Source organism: Cupressus sempervirens, chromosome 11 (genome assembly GCF_028749045.1).
Source record: "Cupressus sempervirens isolate cs-2001-9-10 chromosome 11, ASM2874904v1, whole genome shotgun sequence".
In the NCBI taxonomy this organism is placed as follows: domain Eukaryota; kingdom Viridiplantae; phylum Streptophyta; class Pinopsida; order Cupressales; family Cupressaceae; genus Cupressus; species Cupressus sempervirens.
In genome coordinates this window covers 229,390,326-229,409,485 of record NC_143128.1, presented here as the reverse complement: position 1 = coordinate 229,409,485, position 19,160 = coordinate 229,390,326, and the positions used below count along the sequence as shown (strand labels likewise).

Below are 19,160 nucleotides of genomic sequence, written 5' to 3'. Positions count from 1 at the left end.
TTTTTGAGTTTAGATGTATATCTCTTTAAATAGACAATTCTTTCTTTGCTCTTTGCTCTTTTCCACAATCACTGTAGATCTTAGGATTTAAGATCAGGTTCAACATGATTCACTGTATTTGTCTATCTTCTTGATCATCCTCTATAAACTTCTCTAGAACCCATCTATTAGGTCTTTACCTAATCCTCACCTTGAATTTAATGAGTCAACTCATTAGTCTTATATTAAACATGGTTTACATCTCCCAAGAAATCAGCTAAGCCCGCTAGGAATTATGATTTCCTTTAATTTAATCTCAATATTGTTACTCGACAATCACTAAGTTTCAAAACTTAGTAATCACTTAATCACTTGATCAATGTAAAACTTTTGGGTCAACATCAACTATTTTGTTTGGTCAATACTGATGCTTGGTCAACACTAGATTTGTTTGGCACATATTGCGGCTTGGTTGATACTAACATCACTCAACATTCCTTAACCTTTTACTCTATTTCTTAGATTAGCTAAACTTGCTTGATATAAACAATCATTATGTCTTATCAAAGTCTAACTAGTCAAATGTCCATTTGTAGCTTCCTTTTCATAACTCAACCTTTCCTCTAGGTGCTATTGTTATAAGAAATTTCTCAAATCCTCTTAATCAATCAAATAGATATGACATTTAGATTAGGTAGAAATATGTCTTATCAGTAGATTTGACATCAATGACAAAACAACAATTGTTCCAATTGTAAGTTTCCAATAGAGGAATAAGTGGGATTTTTTTTTAATTTTGATTTTTTTCCATCAAAGCCAAAGGGAGAGAATGATGATTGAAGACATATGATAAGGTCATCGATGATGATTTTGGGAGACATGGTTGTCATTTCTGGAAAACCACTACATAGGTGAGAAGGTTTTACCAACATGTAAATAGTGTTGCAAGATTGTTGGAAGCATGAATGGTGATGATATTCCTATGATGGAGTATTGTAGATATGTTACTATGATGGTATGTTACATTCATGATTGAGTTTGTCATTGATGTCAACATAGAAAGTTTCTATGGTATCTAACAGAAGAACAACGAAAAGATCAAGTTGGTACAGATGACTAGTTTAGTATTCTAACTATATGAGGTTATGGGAGATACTTATGAGTATCTAGTATATGCAGTTAACAATGAAAGGAATAATGATAAGTCTAGAAGAAGTTATGTAAGTTTTGGTGATTTTTGTTTTGAGATAGAGTTTACAGAAACATGTTCTAGTAAACTTGTTATATCTCTTAGCAGAATTGTTATTCTGAGAACTGAGGTTGGGGATGTGTAGAAGACATGTTGGTCATAACGTGGCTAAGTTCACTTGTCAAAATATTTGTGTACAGAAAGTCATTCAAGTTGTAGGGCAAAAGATTAATGTTATCACTAAGTGTAACATGTTCTTAATGTGGTCCTATAATGATTAATTGAGAAGGTCTAATAGCTAACTCAAGGAATTGTTTTATGGACTCGGTATAAAGGAAGGACATTTTTCTTTATCATAATATGGATATGTATGAATGAGGATGATATTTATAAGTAGCACAAGAGTGGAAAGAAAAGTTAAGTAGAGCAGAGTGAAAGTGAAGGGAACTTCATTGCCAAGGTTTTGATGAGTGATTCAAGGTTTGATATTTGGATCCAAGGTTTGTGACCTAGTCTACAATGTCTAATAGTATTTGGTTCAATCGAAAGAACAAAGGAAAGAAGAACATAATAGTAAATTGCATGTTTGAGCAGTGAGCTCTTCTTGTAGTTGAAATTGCATGTTTGGGCAATGGACTCATCTAACATACATTGTACTACAACTCCTAACAGGGTTGGCACAACTCCAAATATGGTTGGATCTCCTTATAGGGATTCAAAGTCTCCTAATAGGGACTCTATGTACTAAATGTTGTAATAGACTCCTAATAAGGTCCATCCTCTAACAAGGAATATTTATATTAGTACATCATCTTGTGGGCATAATTCCCACCGAGATTTTCCCCCTGATCAAGGGTTTCCCTAGTTAACATATATGGTGTAATTGTCTATGTGCATCTTATTATGGTTGTTTTTTACTTTGGTTGAACGGTTAAGTTTGTTTAAAGAAGATAAATGTTTTAATTGTTGGATAACTGATTCACCCCCCACCTCGACCCTCAGTTATCTTAGTGGACTATTGTTTCTAGAAAATAGTTATACGACAGGTAAAATAGTATACCCATTGACGAAAAAAAGATGTCATAGAGATAATGGATAAACTACATTATTGGTAAAAGTCAAACATGTAAAGAAAAATAGGTGAAGACTTATCAATAAATAGGACAAGTCAATAAGTGAAGACCAAGTATTACAAAGGAAAGGTTATGTTATAGGTAAACTAGAAAATATCAATGAACATGAATTATTAGTGAATAGAAAAATAGGTAAATAGGTGAACTACTAATCGATCTAACAATGAGTAGGTGAAAGATAACCATTTTTGAGGAATTGATTGAACCGATCATATTAGAGTTATTGTCAATGAATTTGGACAAAAATGAAAATGATCTACATAGATTAAAGCGCTAATTGAAAGGGTTTATAGGGAATAGAGAATGGATCCATGTGATGAATTCTAAGCATATTTTGGAGAGAAAGAACAAAGAAGTACCTTACCTAGGGAATGATACAAAGAGTCAAATCTAGCCGACTCGATCAAAGTTTTGAGGATGTTCAAATTAGTAATGGATTGGAAAGGAAGTTTTGGAGGTAATTGAAACCCTAACTTAAGTTTTCTACTTAGAGGTAAATAATCTTTATAAGGACTTAGTTGAGATGGAGAACAAGTTGTTGAGAAGAGTTGTTGATATGTGAAAAAAATAGAGAATCGAACTACGATCATAGAATAACTTGCAGAGAGGCTATAGAATCAAAGCACAGTTAAGAACAATGCTTAATGGATTTGATCAACTTATGTGAAGGGCAATTAGAAGACACTTTTCTTGTTTGATTCCTAAAAAAATCAACAAGTTTTTAAAAATCCTTTAAAGGTAGTTCCTAACAAATTTTTTTAATGTAAAACCCTTAATAGAGTGAACGTTGTAGTAGTGGGAAACAATCTTTTGGCATGCTAGTTTGTAAGAGGACTTGTTAATATATCTAAAAAATTAGTCACTTCTAATAGGGCAAGTCACTCATAAGGTGGCATTTGTAGCTCTTAACATGGAAAAAATTTTCTATTACAGTGAAGAGTTGTGAGTGTCAACCCCATCATAGTTTCCCCCTCTAACCAAGGGTTTCTATGAGACCAAAAAACATTGTGCCAATTGTGTAGATGCATGAGTTATTGTTTATTGCATGGTTACTTTATATTTTAGTTATTTGATTTATAATCATGAAAGGTTTGTGTGTTGCAAGGTTAAAGTTAAAAGTTTCAATAGGTGAATTGTTATAGTATGGATTCTCACCCCCATCCACCCCCCAATACCTATTATTTCCAACATAAGGTGTTCCTAATGAAGAATTTGATGAAGCTAACAGGAATTTTGTAGGAATTGTTATGCTGGTGTATTATCTAGATTTGAGTATTATCATACACATTTTTTTATGGAGTTGTATTATACATGATATTGTTGATTAATACATTTTTTTGAAGTTCAAGGCTATAGTAAGGTTTTCCTTTGATACATCATTGTGCTATAGTAAATGCTTTTATTTTGTTGTTTATTTCTCTAAATAATTTTGGTTGTACTTTTGTAATCCCTTCTCTTAGATTAGTTTAATAACCATTTCTAAACCTTCCCTTCCTTTCAATTAGAGAATACTTTCTAAAAGGATGAAAAATAATCATATCCACTTCGTATGCATGTAGGCCAAATGTTTAGTTGTGAATGTTGTGTTTTAATATTAATTATTCTTGTTGATTTGATTCACTAGGGTGGCCTTGGCCCATCCAATTGTCAAGATGGTAAAGTCAATAGAGTTCACTAAAGCACATTATATTATACTCTTTGCGTGACATAATTTAATGTTGTTTGTCAAATCAAGTCTGTGATTTGATTAGGATGAATCTTATAAACTATACTATTAAATGAGAAGTATTTTGATATTGTACATATCCTAACAAATTCATTGGCCCAAGGAGAATAATTTCAAAATAATTTGGACTCAGAAGACATTAGCATCATTAATTTTAGAGCCAAATACCCCTAGCCCTTCTATTTGTTAAACTAACTAGCAATGTTCCCCTTCAGGATTCATGACATGTAACAAGTGGTATTAGAGCTTGGTCGTAGGTTTGAATCTCCTTGGGTAATGTAGAGGGGAGATTTTTGGACTAACCACCAACATTCCCCTTAAGGATTCATGACATGGCTTAACCATCTCCTATGTTGTACATGTTTAGTAGTTGTATCAGGCATTGCCAAGTCAATCTTTTGGTGCAACACCAACCCTAGCTTGTAACACTATTTAATTTATGTTCATTTCTTACAACCACTAGTTTGAACTCTATCAATGCACTCAATTTATGCCTAGTTGATTATATTTATTTAATTAGCCTAGATGACATTTTTTGTACAGTGATTTGCATTACACCATACTAACACTTTGAGAGCAATTTCTCGAGTAAAACTATTTAAACTAGATTTTTAAAGAAACATCATTACCAAATATTTGTATAAGTGGGCATGTTACTAGTGTAGTAAAATAATAAATCATAAATCATAAATCATAATTTAATTACATAGTTCAATTTCTACCAATCATATTCATAAGTAGTGCTTCACAAAATGTCACCTTTTATTGCCTAAACACTTTATAAGTTTGATACATCTAATAAGACACATGTAAACTAAATCCATTATCATTGTTTTTTCACTCTTGTGATTAAACATAGAATTTGAACTACTTTGTTTCCAACATTGTGGACTTATACTTGAAATAATCATTTGATTAACTAAAGCTTACTATTAGACAAGATCTCTAATAATCCATTGGATCACAATGCCATATATTTTAGATTGTTTTGTTAGCTATTATTGAGTTGAATCTCACCCATGTTTTGAGCATTTTAAATCAAGCCCTTCATATCGATTTTAGATTGATTCATTTGAGTTAATAATATATTTTATTCATTTTGTGAGTGCAAGGAAACAATCAAACACCTCTTTGGATTTTGATTCATTTGAGTTAATAATATATTTTATTCATTTTGTGAGTGCAAGGAAACAATCAAACACCTCTTTGGGTTTGTTTTTTTGAGAGTCTAGGTGGTGTGGTATTGGCTTCATGCTTTTCAAGCCTTTGAGATATGAATTTTTTTTCTTGGCACATTATCCCTCTAGGAGTTTGGCTTATATTCCTACACTGGTTTGACTTAACTAGAAATTAAATGAAATCAATATTATACAATTGAGAGAAAGGAAATTTGTAACTCACACTTATAATTTAAAATCTTTGTAAAATTAAAGTAACACTATTTGATAAAAGAATTCACTAGAAAAACACCATGTTTGTCTATTTCTACGGGTCTGGGTCAAATTTAAGCTTCACTTTTTCTCGTGTTTGGCCGTTTTTAACTTCTTAATGGATATTTTGCTATGTCTAATTGCACTCATGTGCTCAGATAACGTTCTTAGGCGTACTTTATGGTTCTGAAAATGAAGAGCCCATCTCCAGCAGTATCCGATTCGATAAGATAGGTAGCAATATTGAAATGTTGGAAGTGAAGAAAAATTACAGTTCCCAATGTGAGATGGAGCATCAGCAGAAGCGTAGGCCTTGGCCTATTCCACGCCTTCATGAGCGGCTTTTGGTTTTGTCACAGGGAAAGATTTCTTGCACTTCGAGGGATCGCGGGGCTGAGAACGTAGCAGACATTGTAAGTGACGTCTGTCTGCAAATTTTTTAAGTGTTTTGCCAACTGTTCGGGCCTTAGAAATTGCATATTTCTTATAAAAGCCCAGCATAAGTCTTCAAAGTTTGCAGGTGACCAGGGGGGAAATCAGAGCAAAAGTTTTATATTTTTCTTCTGATTTACCTCGGCACCTGCATTTGTTTGGAAACTGAAATTCTGCCTCGAAGGTCTTCCTTTGAATTTGACTGATTTGGGGATTGGATTCGACCTCACTGGGGGCGACAAATCAAATTGGTTTTGGTATTCACTTCTCACTATCTAAACCCTTATTATTAGTGTTTTATGTTATAAAAATTATTTGGGGATTGGACTAAAGTCACTTCATATAGTCTTAGGTAAGTCATATTTGTATTATATTAACCTTTCTTCTTCCGCTGTCCGTGGTTGGTTATGTTAAACTGCATTAGACATAGCATTAGAAAATTTTGGGGCTATATTAGCCCACCTGGGGATTGGATTGAGCCTCCATTCCATATTGGTTTAGGTACTCATTCACTATCATGTTTTTTTTCCTGCCTTTCTTTTAAGTACCGTGGTTTAATTGCATTAGGCCATTTCGAGGCTAGTCTACTGTTCATAATATTGGTCTGAGTGTTCACTCGTACTGTTCATTATTTTGGAACTGCAGTCTTCCTTCAAATCATAATGCATTCGGTACTTACATTTTTCTAGAGTGAGCTTTCATCTTGCACTTTGTTTTACGAACTTTTAATAAGTTTTTCTTTGAGAGTGATTTAAACTGACGATTTGTAGATTAGATTTATCCTCCGACTTCATTTAATTTTTGGGGGTTTATTTTGAACTGTAGGGAGCTTTCTTTTTGCATTGATTTTAGATCTACCCCGCATCAGGTTTTTTGTTAGGAGTTTGTGGATTGGATTAGGCCATTTTTGGGATTGGATTAGTCCAATACCCGGGATTGAATCAACATCCATTTCTAAATTCATTTGGGTACTCACTTTGTATTGTAATGATTTTTCCTCATTCATTTTTACGTACATGTATTCTGCGTCAGGCTAACTGTTAGAATGACCTGAGTTTATGTTTTCTTAAGCTGGGATATAATGGCATTAGGCTTAGAATTAGTGAAATTTGAAGTTGTGTTTCTTGCTCTAGAATGCAATGAATGAGGCTGAGCATTAGCACTGCTACATTTCATTTCTAACTTGAATATTTGTTTGTATTTTAGATAATGGTTACTTTATGACCTAGTAGTTGAATTGAAGAATGCTCTGAATTGAAATGGTTTATGTTTAGAATGGAACTGGACCTCTGTCAAGCATTTATTTAATTCTGTTTGTCAGTGAATTAGGCAGTGGTATATAGTATATACATATTGAATTGGCTTCTCTATTTGCATTGATTTATCTTTGAATATACCATATGCTTATCATTAGCATGTGTGATTTTTAATTCTTTTGAACTGTAAAGTTTTTATTGTATTTGGGGTCCGAGTTTATAGTGATTGTGTCTTAAATATTATTTTTATGTATTGAAGCATGCTCTAGAGTGAGATAATTGATCTGTTCGAATGAATTGGTTTTACTTATGATAATCTTTGATTCTGCTTTTGTACTGAATTATTTTCTGAATTTGATTGAGATGACTTAAATCTTTGTGTTGGGCTTCGAATGATATTTTCTCAAATTAGGCACCAAATTTGGTTGACATATTCTGCATGTACATTTAATGCTCTGATTGACTTTGATTGAACATGGAAAATTTCTTTTGGTTGAGTTCTAAAAATAAAAATTCTACCCTGATTGGCAGGTTTGGCATGTGATTCACCTCAAATTCAATCAAACATCAAGACTTTTGTGCACATATCAAGATGGGGTTTGGAAGCTATCCAAATATGAGGAGTGCTGAATATTTGGAAGGGATTCTTCCCGACTATGTAGGAATGAAAGGAAGAATAAGGCCAAGTAAGACTGCTTCAACACGTTTGGGTACATGCCTAACATGCTTGCAATTTTCCATCGCAATCTATGCAACTTTTCTTCTCTACATCATGACCCCTACATTGGATTTGAGAACAATGGATCTGAGACCTAGTACACATGTTTCATGGGCAGCTCATGTTTTTGAGCACTGGAGAGACTTTATTGCAAATCCCCTGCCTCACAATCCGGGAAATGAAAGCTCCATTATTGTTGCAGGATCAGTTTTTAAATATGAGGTTTGTGAGCATCAAATAATTAATTTTTCGCAGAAAATATCAAATGATCAAAGAATGATAAGCATCAAAAGAGAACTCTACAGTGAGATTTTGATATTCCAGAATAGGACATTTGGAACTGAAAGTTTGGAGGAGCTAATGAGATTGCCTTCTGCATGGAATTCCTCTGCAAAATCTCCAAAAATAATAGTGATTCTGAACCATTTCCAGAGGAAAACACTCTGTGCACAGCTTGATTCACTTCTTCATCAAACTATTCCATTCCACAGGATTTGGGTTCTTGCATTTGGCAGTCCCAATGAAAATTCTTTGAGAAGCATTGTGGAGACTTACAATGATTCAAGGATTAGTTTTGTAAGCTCAAGCTATGATTATAAATATTATGGAAGGTTTCAACTGGCATTACAATCAGAAGAATCTGATTTTGTTTATGTTTTGGATGATGATATGATACCTGGAAGGAAAATGCTACAGATTTTAGGACATGTTGCTGGAACCAAGAAATATAGAAATGCTGTTTTGGGTAGTATTGGAAGGATATTGCCCTTTAGACAGAGGGATTTCACTTTTCCAAGCTATAGAAAGTATGGGTCCAAAGAAGCAGGCCTGTATTTGCCTGACCCTGCGTATGGAATTATTGTAGACAAGATTGTTCGGGTGGATTTTCTGTCAAGTTCTTGGTTTTTACCCACAGATCTGCTCAAGACATTGTTTACTGAGAGTCCTATCACATTTGTAACAGGGGAAGATCTACATTTAAGGTATGCAAAGATGCTATTCTTCTTGTTATATGTAGACTTTCTTGATTTGATTATCTCACACTGTTTGACGTTGAATGATCTTATTTGGCTTGTCAATAACATTTCCCATAAGATAGATCTCTTGCATTTGTTGTAGCTGTCCCTGCCTATTTCATTAGGAAGCACTGAGATGCCATATAACCTGCACTCATCAAAACATTTACCTACAGGCATAAAATGTTTAGGACAATCACACTTTCATGTCTGTCCAGACAAGAAAACTGAAGAAGTCCCATAATTGGGTTTGTCAATTTCTCAAAGAAGCCTAGGTCTTTTAGTTTTAGTCCACCTTAGCCTAGTAGTGGAAGCATTGGAGATTGCCTGTAGTGTTCCCTAGCATCTTTTAAGACTCAGGGTTGGAGCTCTTGTAAGGTTCCGGTCTTCTTTTTCTTGAAATATCTTCTTTTGAAGAAAGAGAGAAAGTTCTATATTATGTTAGAATGTTCAAAGTTGTATCTGTAAAGCAGAGGATAGTAATATTCTGGAGTTTAGAGTATGCGGTTCTGAACTATCACTCTCTGTTGCACTACGTTATAGACTTTGTCTACTGAAGACATCTCCACTTTCTGTCATTGATATGTATAGATCAGATTGAATCAGGTTAAGCATTATTTCTGAAGAAAAATGCACTTTTTGTTTTCCAATATATTTATGGAACTGTCTTTCAGATTGTAAATAAGTTACAAGGGTTACAATATAAGTGTTTAGAATCCAACCCTTGTATATTTTAGAAGCTTAATTTTGGTTTCTTGTGATTTGTGCTTCGGTTTTATGTTAAAGGGTCATGATATACTTTTTGCCCTTAATAGTTTAAAAATGGTATTCAAAGTCATGGCTTTTATCTTATCCATGTAAAGTTTAAATTATTTTAGGGATCAATATGTGGAATCTTAGAAAGTGTTTTCTGTGGTATTTCATAGTTGAGGTCAGGGCAGGTTTCAAAATTTACATCATGTTCCTTTGAAATTCATAACTAAGATAGAAAATTCTTTTCAACTCCCAGTTTTTGTTTTCCTTGGATTGCAGCTACCAGCTTCAAAAGTACAGAAATGCTGGTTCTTTTGTTCTTCCTACAAATCCAGAGGATAAAGAAACATGGGGAGACAGTGAGCACAGATTTGCATATGTCTCCGAGACAACTGTAATTCATAAGGATATAGTGCAAATTCGAGATGACCAATGGTGGAGAGTATTTTCACGCGGTTATGTCACACAATGGGCTGCAATGTATCCTCAGAAAACGGATGCATTGTTCTTTGCTCATTCTGTAAGTGAGGTTGTAGTATTGCGTCCGCTTTTTGAAAAATTTCAATCTGTTGAAGGAAAAAAAGCTTACCTAGTTGTCTCAGGAGGGTCACATTGTCCATGTGAAGAGGCTGCTTCAGCACTAGGATGGCCAAAACAAGTGTGCCATGAAAGGCGTTTCAAAATCTTTGATTTGGAACTTGATTCCATCTCAAAAGTATCATACTCTGAGGTTTCTCTTGTACAGTCAATTTATTCAAGCATGAAAGGGCTTCTGACCATTCATAATCCATCTCTGGTAGTCACTGTATCTGACATTGATGCGAATGTTAGGGATGGACTGAAGCTAGCTGTCTCAAGCAATGGAAATGCTTCTTTGATCATTTTACCAAGATCTGCTGTGCCTAAAGTTCTCTGGATGGCAGATCTGAAGTCTTCTGTTTTGCCAAGTAAGATATCTCTCCTTCCATTTTTTCAATAAATAAACTCCTTTTTGTTGATGATCCTGCAAATATTCTGATTGAGAAATGTAGACTTTAATAATTTTGGTCCTTTGTACTAAAATTCTGAGAAACGTTCTCTGCACGTATAAAGAATCTTTCTTTGAAAAATACTAATTGTAGCCAGCTAAAGAATTTACTTTTTGTAATTTTTGCAGATTGGAGTCGAATGAGAATTTCTGTGAATATCATCACACAAAATAGGCCTTCATCTCTTCAGAGGCTCCTTAAATCTCTCTCCCATGCCCATTACATTGGAGATGAAATATTTCTGACTTTCAACATGGACAGTAAAGTCGACAAAGAGACACTGAAAATAGTGAATAGTTTCAAATGGGCTCATGGTCCAAAACATTTCAGACGAAGAATCATTAATGGTGGTCTTATTCGAGCTGTTAGTGAAAGTTGGTACCCCACTTCTGATGATGATTTTGGCTTGTTACTTGAGGATGACATTGAGGTTTCTCCATACTACTATTTATGGATGAAGTATGCTGTTCTAGCCTACCATTATGATCCTGAAGTTAATCTTCCTGAACTCAATTCTATTGCCCTATATACGCCTCGGTTGGTTGAGGTCGTAAAGGAGAGGCCCAAGTGGAATGCCACTGATTTCTTCAAGGAAATTCACCCCAACATTCCATACTTGCATCAATTGCCTTGCAGTTGGGGAGCTCTTTTCTTTCCTAAGCATTGGAGAGAATTTTACATGTACATGGGCACACGATACACGGCAGATGCCAAAAATAACTTTGTCCAAATCCCAAAGTCAAGAACCAATGGTTGGCAAGCGTCTTGGAAGAAATTTCTAATTGACATGATGTATCTAAGAGGCTATGTCACTTTGTATCCCAATTTTCCTAACCAGGCCAGTTTCTCTACAAACCACATGGAGCCAGGTGCCCACATAAATGCATCAAACAATGCCTTGAACCACAAAAAAGAGGATTTTGAGGTACCTTTATTACAGGAAGATTTCACCACTCTCTTGCCAAATGCAAAGCTTCCCTCTATGTCTAAGCTACCAGTTCTCAACTTGTTCAATCAACCAGTTAGTTTAAAAGGTCTGAAGTCTGCTGGGGCAAAGCTTCATCAGGATGTGATTCTATGCAATGCTACGGAAGTTGTGATTGTAGATAATGATACCGGCCTGCCTTTACGTTGTGCCAAGTTTTGATTTTTTCATTCTTCCTGGACAAAATCTTCCAGTCGAACTTTGTTTTCTATTATGATGCTTCTCCTGGCATCATTTTAATACAGATCCATCATCAAATGATAAAAGGTCTTCAAAGCCAACTGTAATTTCCTACAATAAGCCTAACCTGCTCTAAAATGCAGGAAAGATTGTTTGTACTCATTTTATAAAGGATGAATGAAAGTTATCCGATTCATTACTACCTCCAGTAATACATAAATTGAATTTGAACCCAAGTAGAAACCAACCCGAAAAAGCACTAGCTTGTAAGTGAACTAGAGCTCATTTAACAGAGGCTCAACTAAATTTCAAAATGTACCTATGAAAGATCAGCAGTTTGTTTGACTTGATAGGAAAGACTCATCAAGTATTTGCCTAATCCTTGTGAATATACCATATAGATAAGCAAAAGAACGGAGCAGACAGGAAATAATTGTGCAGTGCCTTAAGTGTGAAGACATCAAAGTTCTGTATTAACTATACAATGGTTCAGATTGTATGAGTTCATTTTTTATGGGTCATTTGATCCTTATATATTATTAGAAGCAACAGGTTCAAGATTGTTTTATTTCAATGGAAATGATGAAAATTGTGGGTTTGACCAACAATTACCATGTAACAATTTATTTTTTATGGTTCATTGTGATCTGTATATTATTAGTAGCAACCGGATCAAGGAAGATTGTTTATTTCAGTGCAACTGATGAGAACTGTGGGGCCATGGGCTCAACCAACAATTAAAATGTTTATCATAATGATTTATTTTTTATGAGTCATTGTGATCTATATATATTATTAGACACAATAGGATCAAGGAAGATTGTTTTGTTTCAATGCATGTGATGAGAACTGTGGACACATCCAATAATTACCATGCAATGATTTTTTAATTTATGGATCACTGTAATCTATATCGTTTATTAGAAGCAACTGAATCAAGGATGATTGTTTTATTTCAATGCAAGTGATGAGAACTGTGGGCTCAACCAACAATTACCATGTAATGATTCATCAAGCATACTGACTGCAGGTGAGTTAATTCTATGGGCATCACATTCGTCAATATATTCAATTAGCTGTAGACAGTCAATATTTGAGTCCAACAATTATAATGTAATGATTCACCAAACAAAATGATTGCAATAGAATTAATTCAATGGGCATCACATAATCAATATGTTTAGATAGCTGCAGATAGCCCAGCCAGCATTTGGGCAAAACAGGATAAAATGGGTTAACTATGTTGATTTATAGGATCTCTGATAGAAATAGTAACAGATTTATATCAGACTTAACTTTATCTTCCTTGAACGTAACAGGTAGATACCTTCAGATTGCTTCTGGTATGCTGTAACTGGATTGCTGGATGCTGACAGAAATGTTGTTTGTGATCTGCAATGTTACTTTATTAATCCTGGGACTACAAGTATGTTATGTCTTTCATATTGCCTTGTCCACTGATGAGGGTAACCATATATATAAGTGTGAAGAGTTATGTCCCCGTAGGGGTAGGACTCTACGTGTTCAAAGGCCACTTAGGGTCATGACCCTACGTGGTCATAAACAACAATTTGTTTAATCATAGTTACTTTGTAATATACCATGCCCAATAACAAGTTCGAAAGCACTCTCAATGCATATCGATGGTATTACAAATGAAGCCTGATCCCTGATCGGTGCTGTTAGATAAATTTGAACATAATTCAATGTGTATCGGTGGTAGTCGTAATAGCAAGAATGATAGAACCCGACGTGAATCGGTAACATGTGCCTGATCTGAATCTGTCTAAGATATACATATATATACATATATACATACACGACAGAGCATAATATATATATACACACACACGACAGATCCAATGAGTGCTAAGTGTTCCATTTATTCTCATGAGAGATGGATTCGTGTTGAATCACTACTCATAAAACATGGGTCAATGAGTTTGACTCAAAAATCACACAGTTAAATCTTGATAGCAATATCACAATTTGACTTGCTGTGGAAATTATCTACTACTTATCAATTGATGAGCTTAAGGGACTTTCTAATGAATGGTTCATAAGGCACAACACTTGGTGAAGGTTTTGCAAATGGGGTTGCAAGCTTTGGGTTTAACCATGGAGGAAACTCCATAGTTAAGTGCGCTCAGGCTGGAGTAGTATTGAGATGGGTGACCTCTTGGGAAGTCCCGGTGCTTCACCCTTGTGAGCATCACCTAGATCCAATGAGTGCTAAGTGTTCCATTTATTCTCATGAGAGATGGATTCATGTTGAATCACTACTCATGAAACATGGGTCAATGACTTTGACTCGAAAATCACACAGTTAAATCCTGATCGCAATATCACAATTTGACTTGTTGTGGAAATTATCTCCTACTTATCATCTTATAATGGTTACCTTCTTTTTATATATGTCAATGAAAGGTTGTCACCTTTCATTACATATCATATGTGAAATAGTAACCACCATGAGCCTAGTTATAGGGTGATATAAAGGGTTTTCACCTCATATTTCTCTCTCATAGAGGAGAGCACATTATAAATAATTTCTCTTAGAACTTCTCCTCATAAAGAAGATATCATCCACAAAGGATTGCATCTCAAAATTTCTCCCTCTGAAAATCAATCCTAGGAAGTTAGGTCCTCAAGTTACTTCCTCAGAAACTCTCTTTACCTAAGGATGCCTATCGAACTCATCACTCTGTCATGATATACATAGGAGTAGGCCCATTAACATCATGCAGTCACCCACATGTATTTCTAGACTCCCTCCCAAGTATAAATATTCTAAGCTCTTGCATTTTCTTTGAAGAAGTATCATACTCCCTCTTAATGTAGAAGAATCTCATAATCTCAATCGTGAAAGACAATAGCCTTATTTTATCCATCTTGATCATTAGGGTCTTTGGAGTTACTATCATTAGGTTGAGTCTGCACAATATCTGGTAGCATGTGTAAAGTACCAACTTTCTTTTCCGTAGATGGTTCAATTGAAGTCACCACTTTCATATGATGTACACAAGGGGTAGGCCCATTAGGATCACATAGTAGCATGAATTACAAGTACTTATCTGCCCATGAGGGTCATGGAATATCTCCTTTTCTAAGGATGGTTCAAGTGGGAATGAAACATTGCTTATTATTCCTCCCCACAATGTAAAATTCCCAATCTTATATCATTGAACATTTTTACATTACATCAAATTTGACGACTTCTTTATAAGTTCCAATTTTCTCTTTTCATCCATTGAAGTTGCAAACATTCATTAAGCTTAATAGTAGAAGCTAACACAAACTCGTCCACAATACACTGATATATTGATTGAGTATGATTGTGCCACTTGAATGACTCTAGAATTCATACATCAAGTTTCATTTATCAAAGAGAGACTCGTAGATAGTTTAATTAAAGTCACAACTTTCTTATGATGTATACAAGGGTTAGGTCTATTCACATAGTTGCATGAATTAGAATCCTCTTGCTGTTACAATTTATCAAACATTGGTTCACTCCCTCTGAATCAATACGGTTGAGGAAACTATACCCTCTACTTGCTCCCTCTCTTTCAAGGTTTCTTAGATGAAGTGTCAAGTCTCCCTCTTAAACATCAATCTCCCTTGTCCTACAAAACATCCTCAAAGGAAAAGATCAAGGCACATAACTCTTATAGTAATAAAATTATCATTAATAATTATTTTGAATACTGATAATATAAGAACATTAGAACTTGATTCTGTATTTAATTGATATTATTCTAATATTTGATGTAGGTATTAATATATCTTAAAGATTTATTTTCATCAGCATATTATATATCCATAGATATATTATAATCGCATATGCCTACTTATAAATCTATGTCAACTAATATCATAATAAATAATAATATTGCTATCTTATCACATATCAATTAATTAATAAAAAAAATCTAACAATTTAATAAACCTCATATTATTCTTTATAATATTAATAGACATTCCATATTAAAAAATATAAATATAAATTCTATTTACTTATGAAGTAATAGAAATTCCTTAAAATAGAAAAATGTGAACCTATACCTTTTATATGTACATCAAAATCCTTGTGGGGATTCGATGACTTACCTCAAGCGTTGTTTGAGTTGGTCTTACAGTCTCATTCGTCTTCTTTAATTAAATGCGAGACACTCCTCTCTCAAACAACTATAGATATATCTCTTTTGTTTACTATCACTGACTTTTGTAAAAAAAAATTAAATGTCATTTCATTGCCATTTTTTTTTACGCCTTCTTCAGATCATTGTCTGTGGCAATTTTTCTTGCATTAAGAATTATATAGTAATCCAAACCCGTCTAGAAATATTTGAGCATAATATTTTGTACATGTCATCAGGTTGCTCTTGATAGGTTATAGTATATACATTAATTATAAGTATGAGAGTCATGCTCATTACTACCATCTCTAGCCAACATTAGCCATATACAAATTTGGCATCTGCAACTTTATTTCACAGATTTGTGATCATTTAAAGATATTAGGGATTTGTAGTTCAACACATTTCATAACTTCTGGTGAACTCTCTATCAACATTTGTGAATCATAGTGACAATATAATCAAGCAACTCTACCAAATGTTACTCAACTTTTCTTTGTTCGAAATAATCTTCAACATATTTATTCTTAGGCTTTGCTTTGATACCATATTGATTTATAGGATCTCTGATAGAAATAGTAACAGATTCATATCAGACTTTACTTACTTTATCTTCCTTAAATGTAACAAGTAGATACCTTAAGATTGCTTTTGGTATGCTGTGACTGGATTGCTGAATGCTTAGACTAGATGCTGAATGCTGATAGAAATGTTGTTTGTGATCTGCAATGTTATTTTATTAATCCTGGGACTGCAAGTATGTTATGTCTTTCATATTGCTTTGTCCACCGATGAGGATAACCTATTAAGATATAGAATTGAGAAAGAAAGTGGTGACAACAGATAACAAAAGTATTTTATTAATCTGGCTGCACAATAATAAAGATTAGATAGCCTCTACAAATAGAGGATTTCCAACTATAAATGAGGAGTTTGGAGCATACATGTGGATGGTGTAATGTGACAGCACTAACACTTAACAACCTTGCCTTGTGTTTGAAGACATATTCAATCATGCACACACATGGTGGAGTTAACTGCAGTTTCAGTTGCAATAGGAGAATGATGTGGACTTGGTCTATTCCAATGATTGTCTATTCCAACACCCTCCCTTAATTTCTATCACTAAAGACTCTTTATGTGGAAGAAATTACGATAAGAAATTCAAATAGAATGGGTCCCGACATTGAGCCTTGTTAGGTACCTATTTTACAACATAAAAAATTTGGTTCTCCTTTCATTATCAGTTTGTTCCTCATGTCATTATGATATGGATTTTTAACCGGTTGACCCATAACCATTTGGGATTTTCCCCAACTAATGCAATTAATTTTCCTTTTGGGTTTCTCACCCAAACAAGTGGTTTTGGCTTACCACAAACCTTTCAAAAAACTTTTAGGTTTTGCACCCAAACAAAGTGGTTTTAGCTTACCACAAACTCTTCGAAAAATGATTCAAGGTCTTTCACACAAACAAGTGGTTTTATCTTGCCACAAACTCTTCAAAAAATGTTTTAGGATCTTTCACCCAAACAAGTGATTTTAGTTTACCACAAACCGTTCTTCACCTAAACAAGTGGTTTTGGCTTACCATAAACTGTTCGATATATTTGCATAAACAAGTGGTTTTGGATTACCACAAACCCTTCAAACTTCACAAAAATATTGTTCCAATAATGAGGAAACTAACTCTAAACTTTTCTCATGCACAATAATATTGAGTCTATATGAAAAATAATCCATCTACCGAGTCACATGGGTACCCAACCGCTGTGTTCGCTAGTTCTCTAGGAATATTTTTCATGTACATGGTTCATCAATATGTCAAACCGAAAGGAAATAAAAAACTTTTGAGGTGTCAGGCACAACCAATAATTCACCTCTTACTATAACCATCACTAATTTGATCTACATGACTTTTAGCTTATACTTTGGAACTAAAGATATCATCGCATCAGCAATCCAAACTTTGTGCACCAAGCAAACATGATTTATTTATAAACCAAACTAAGCCTATATAAAGGAATAGATGTTTGATGATTATTTCCTAGCTATCTTATTAACACTCATTTCTCCTAGCCTATATCCCTTTTACAAGACATACATGTGCAGGCAATACAAAAAATAAAACAAAAAATGTACAACCAATACTGTTCATGAATGAAAATATTATTCAAACTAGTTTCTTTGGATAACACATCATTGACTCACTTATCTCATTGTAGAGCTACTCAATACCCTCATGCAATTAAGTTGTTAGCAGACCCATCTCATTCAAAGACTTGAATCAACACACTAGGTTGATTATCAGATTATGTAGAGAATGCCTGCTCACTCTTGGTGGGGATAGTTGTATTTCAAAGAATCAAACCAGTCATAACATATCCAGCTATTTGCAACATAATGAAAATTACTCTTATCCATCTTGGCATCCTTAAAACACTTCTCAATAGACTTCATGCATCTTTTTTTTTAAGAGATCTATATTGAGCTTCTCAAATCTAGTCCGCTGCTCACTGCCCAAGGATCAAATTTTCTCTGATACCATATTAAAATATAGAACTGAGAAAGAAAGTGGTGACAACAGATAACAAAAGTATTTTATTAATCTGGCTGCACAATAATAAAGATTAGATAACCTCTATAAATAGAGGACTTCCTGCTACAAATGAGGACTCTGGAGCGTACATGTGTATGGTGTAATGTGACAACACTAACACTTAACTTGACAAACTTGCCATGTGTTTGAAGACATATTCAATCATGCACACACATGGTGGAGTTAACTGCAATTTCAGTTGCAATAGGAGAACAACGTGGACTTAGTCTATTTCAATGACTTTGTCTATTCCAACATATATATATATATATATATATATATAAGTGTGACTTGAGTTATGTCCCCGTAGGGGCATGACTCTACGTATTCAAAGGTCATGTAGGGTCATGACTCTACGTGGTCATAAACAACAATTTGTTTAACCATTATTACTTTGTAATACATCATGCCCACTAACAAGATAAAAAACACTCTCAATGCATATTGATGGTATTACAAATGAAGCTTGATCCCTCATCAGTGCTGTCAGATAAATCTGAACATAATTTAGTGTGTATTAGTGGCAATCGTAATAATAAGAATGATAGAACCCGATGTGAATTGTAACAACATATGCTTGATCTAAATTTGTCATATA

The 19,160-nt window shown here is 34.2% G+C and overlaps 1 protein-coding gene across 2 annotated transcripts; it reads left to right on the top strand.

Moving 5' to 3' along the window:
- Positions 1-5,599: 5,599 nt before the first annotated feature.
- LOC149528997 (glycosyltransferase family protein 2) lies at positions 5,600-12,399 on the top strand. 2 transcript variants are annotated; one of them, XM_089810221.1, is made up of 4 exons: positions 5,600-5,870; positions 7,677-8,846; positions 9,912-10,579; positions 10,789-12,399. In XM_089810221.1, the coding sequence occupies exons 2-4, from the start codon at positions 7,738-7,740 to the stop codon at positions 11,805-11,807; spliced, it is 2,796 nt and encodes a 931-aa protein (XP_089666347.1). In that variant the 5' UTR covers positions 5,600-5,870; positions 7,677-7,737; the 3' UTR covers positions 11,808-12,399. The 2 variants fall into 2 exon arrangements, with proteins under 2 accessions (XP_089666347.1, XP_089666348.1); XM_089810222.1 differs by lacking the exon at positions 5,600-5,870 and adding an exon at positions 5,978-6,146.
- The last annotated feature ends 6,761 nt before the right edge of the window (positions 12,400-19,160 follow it).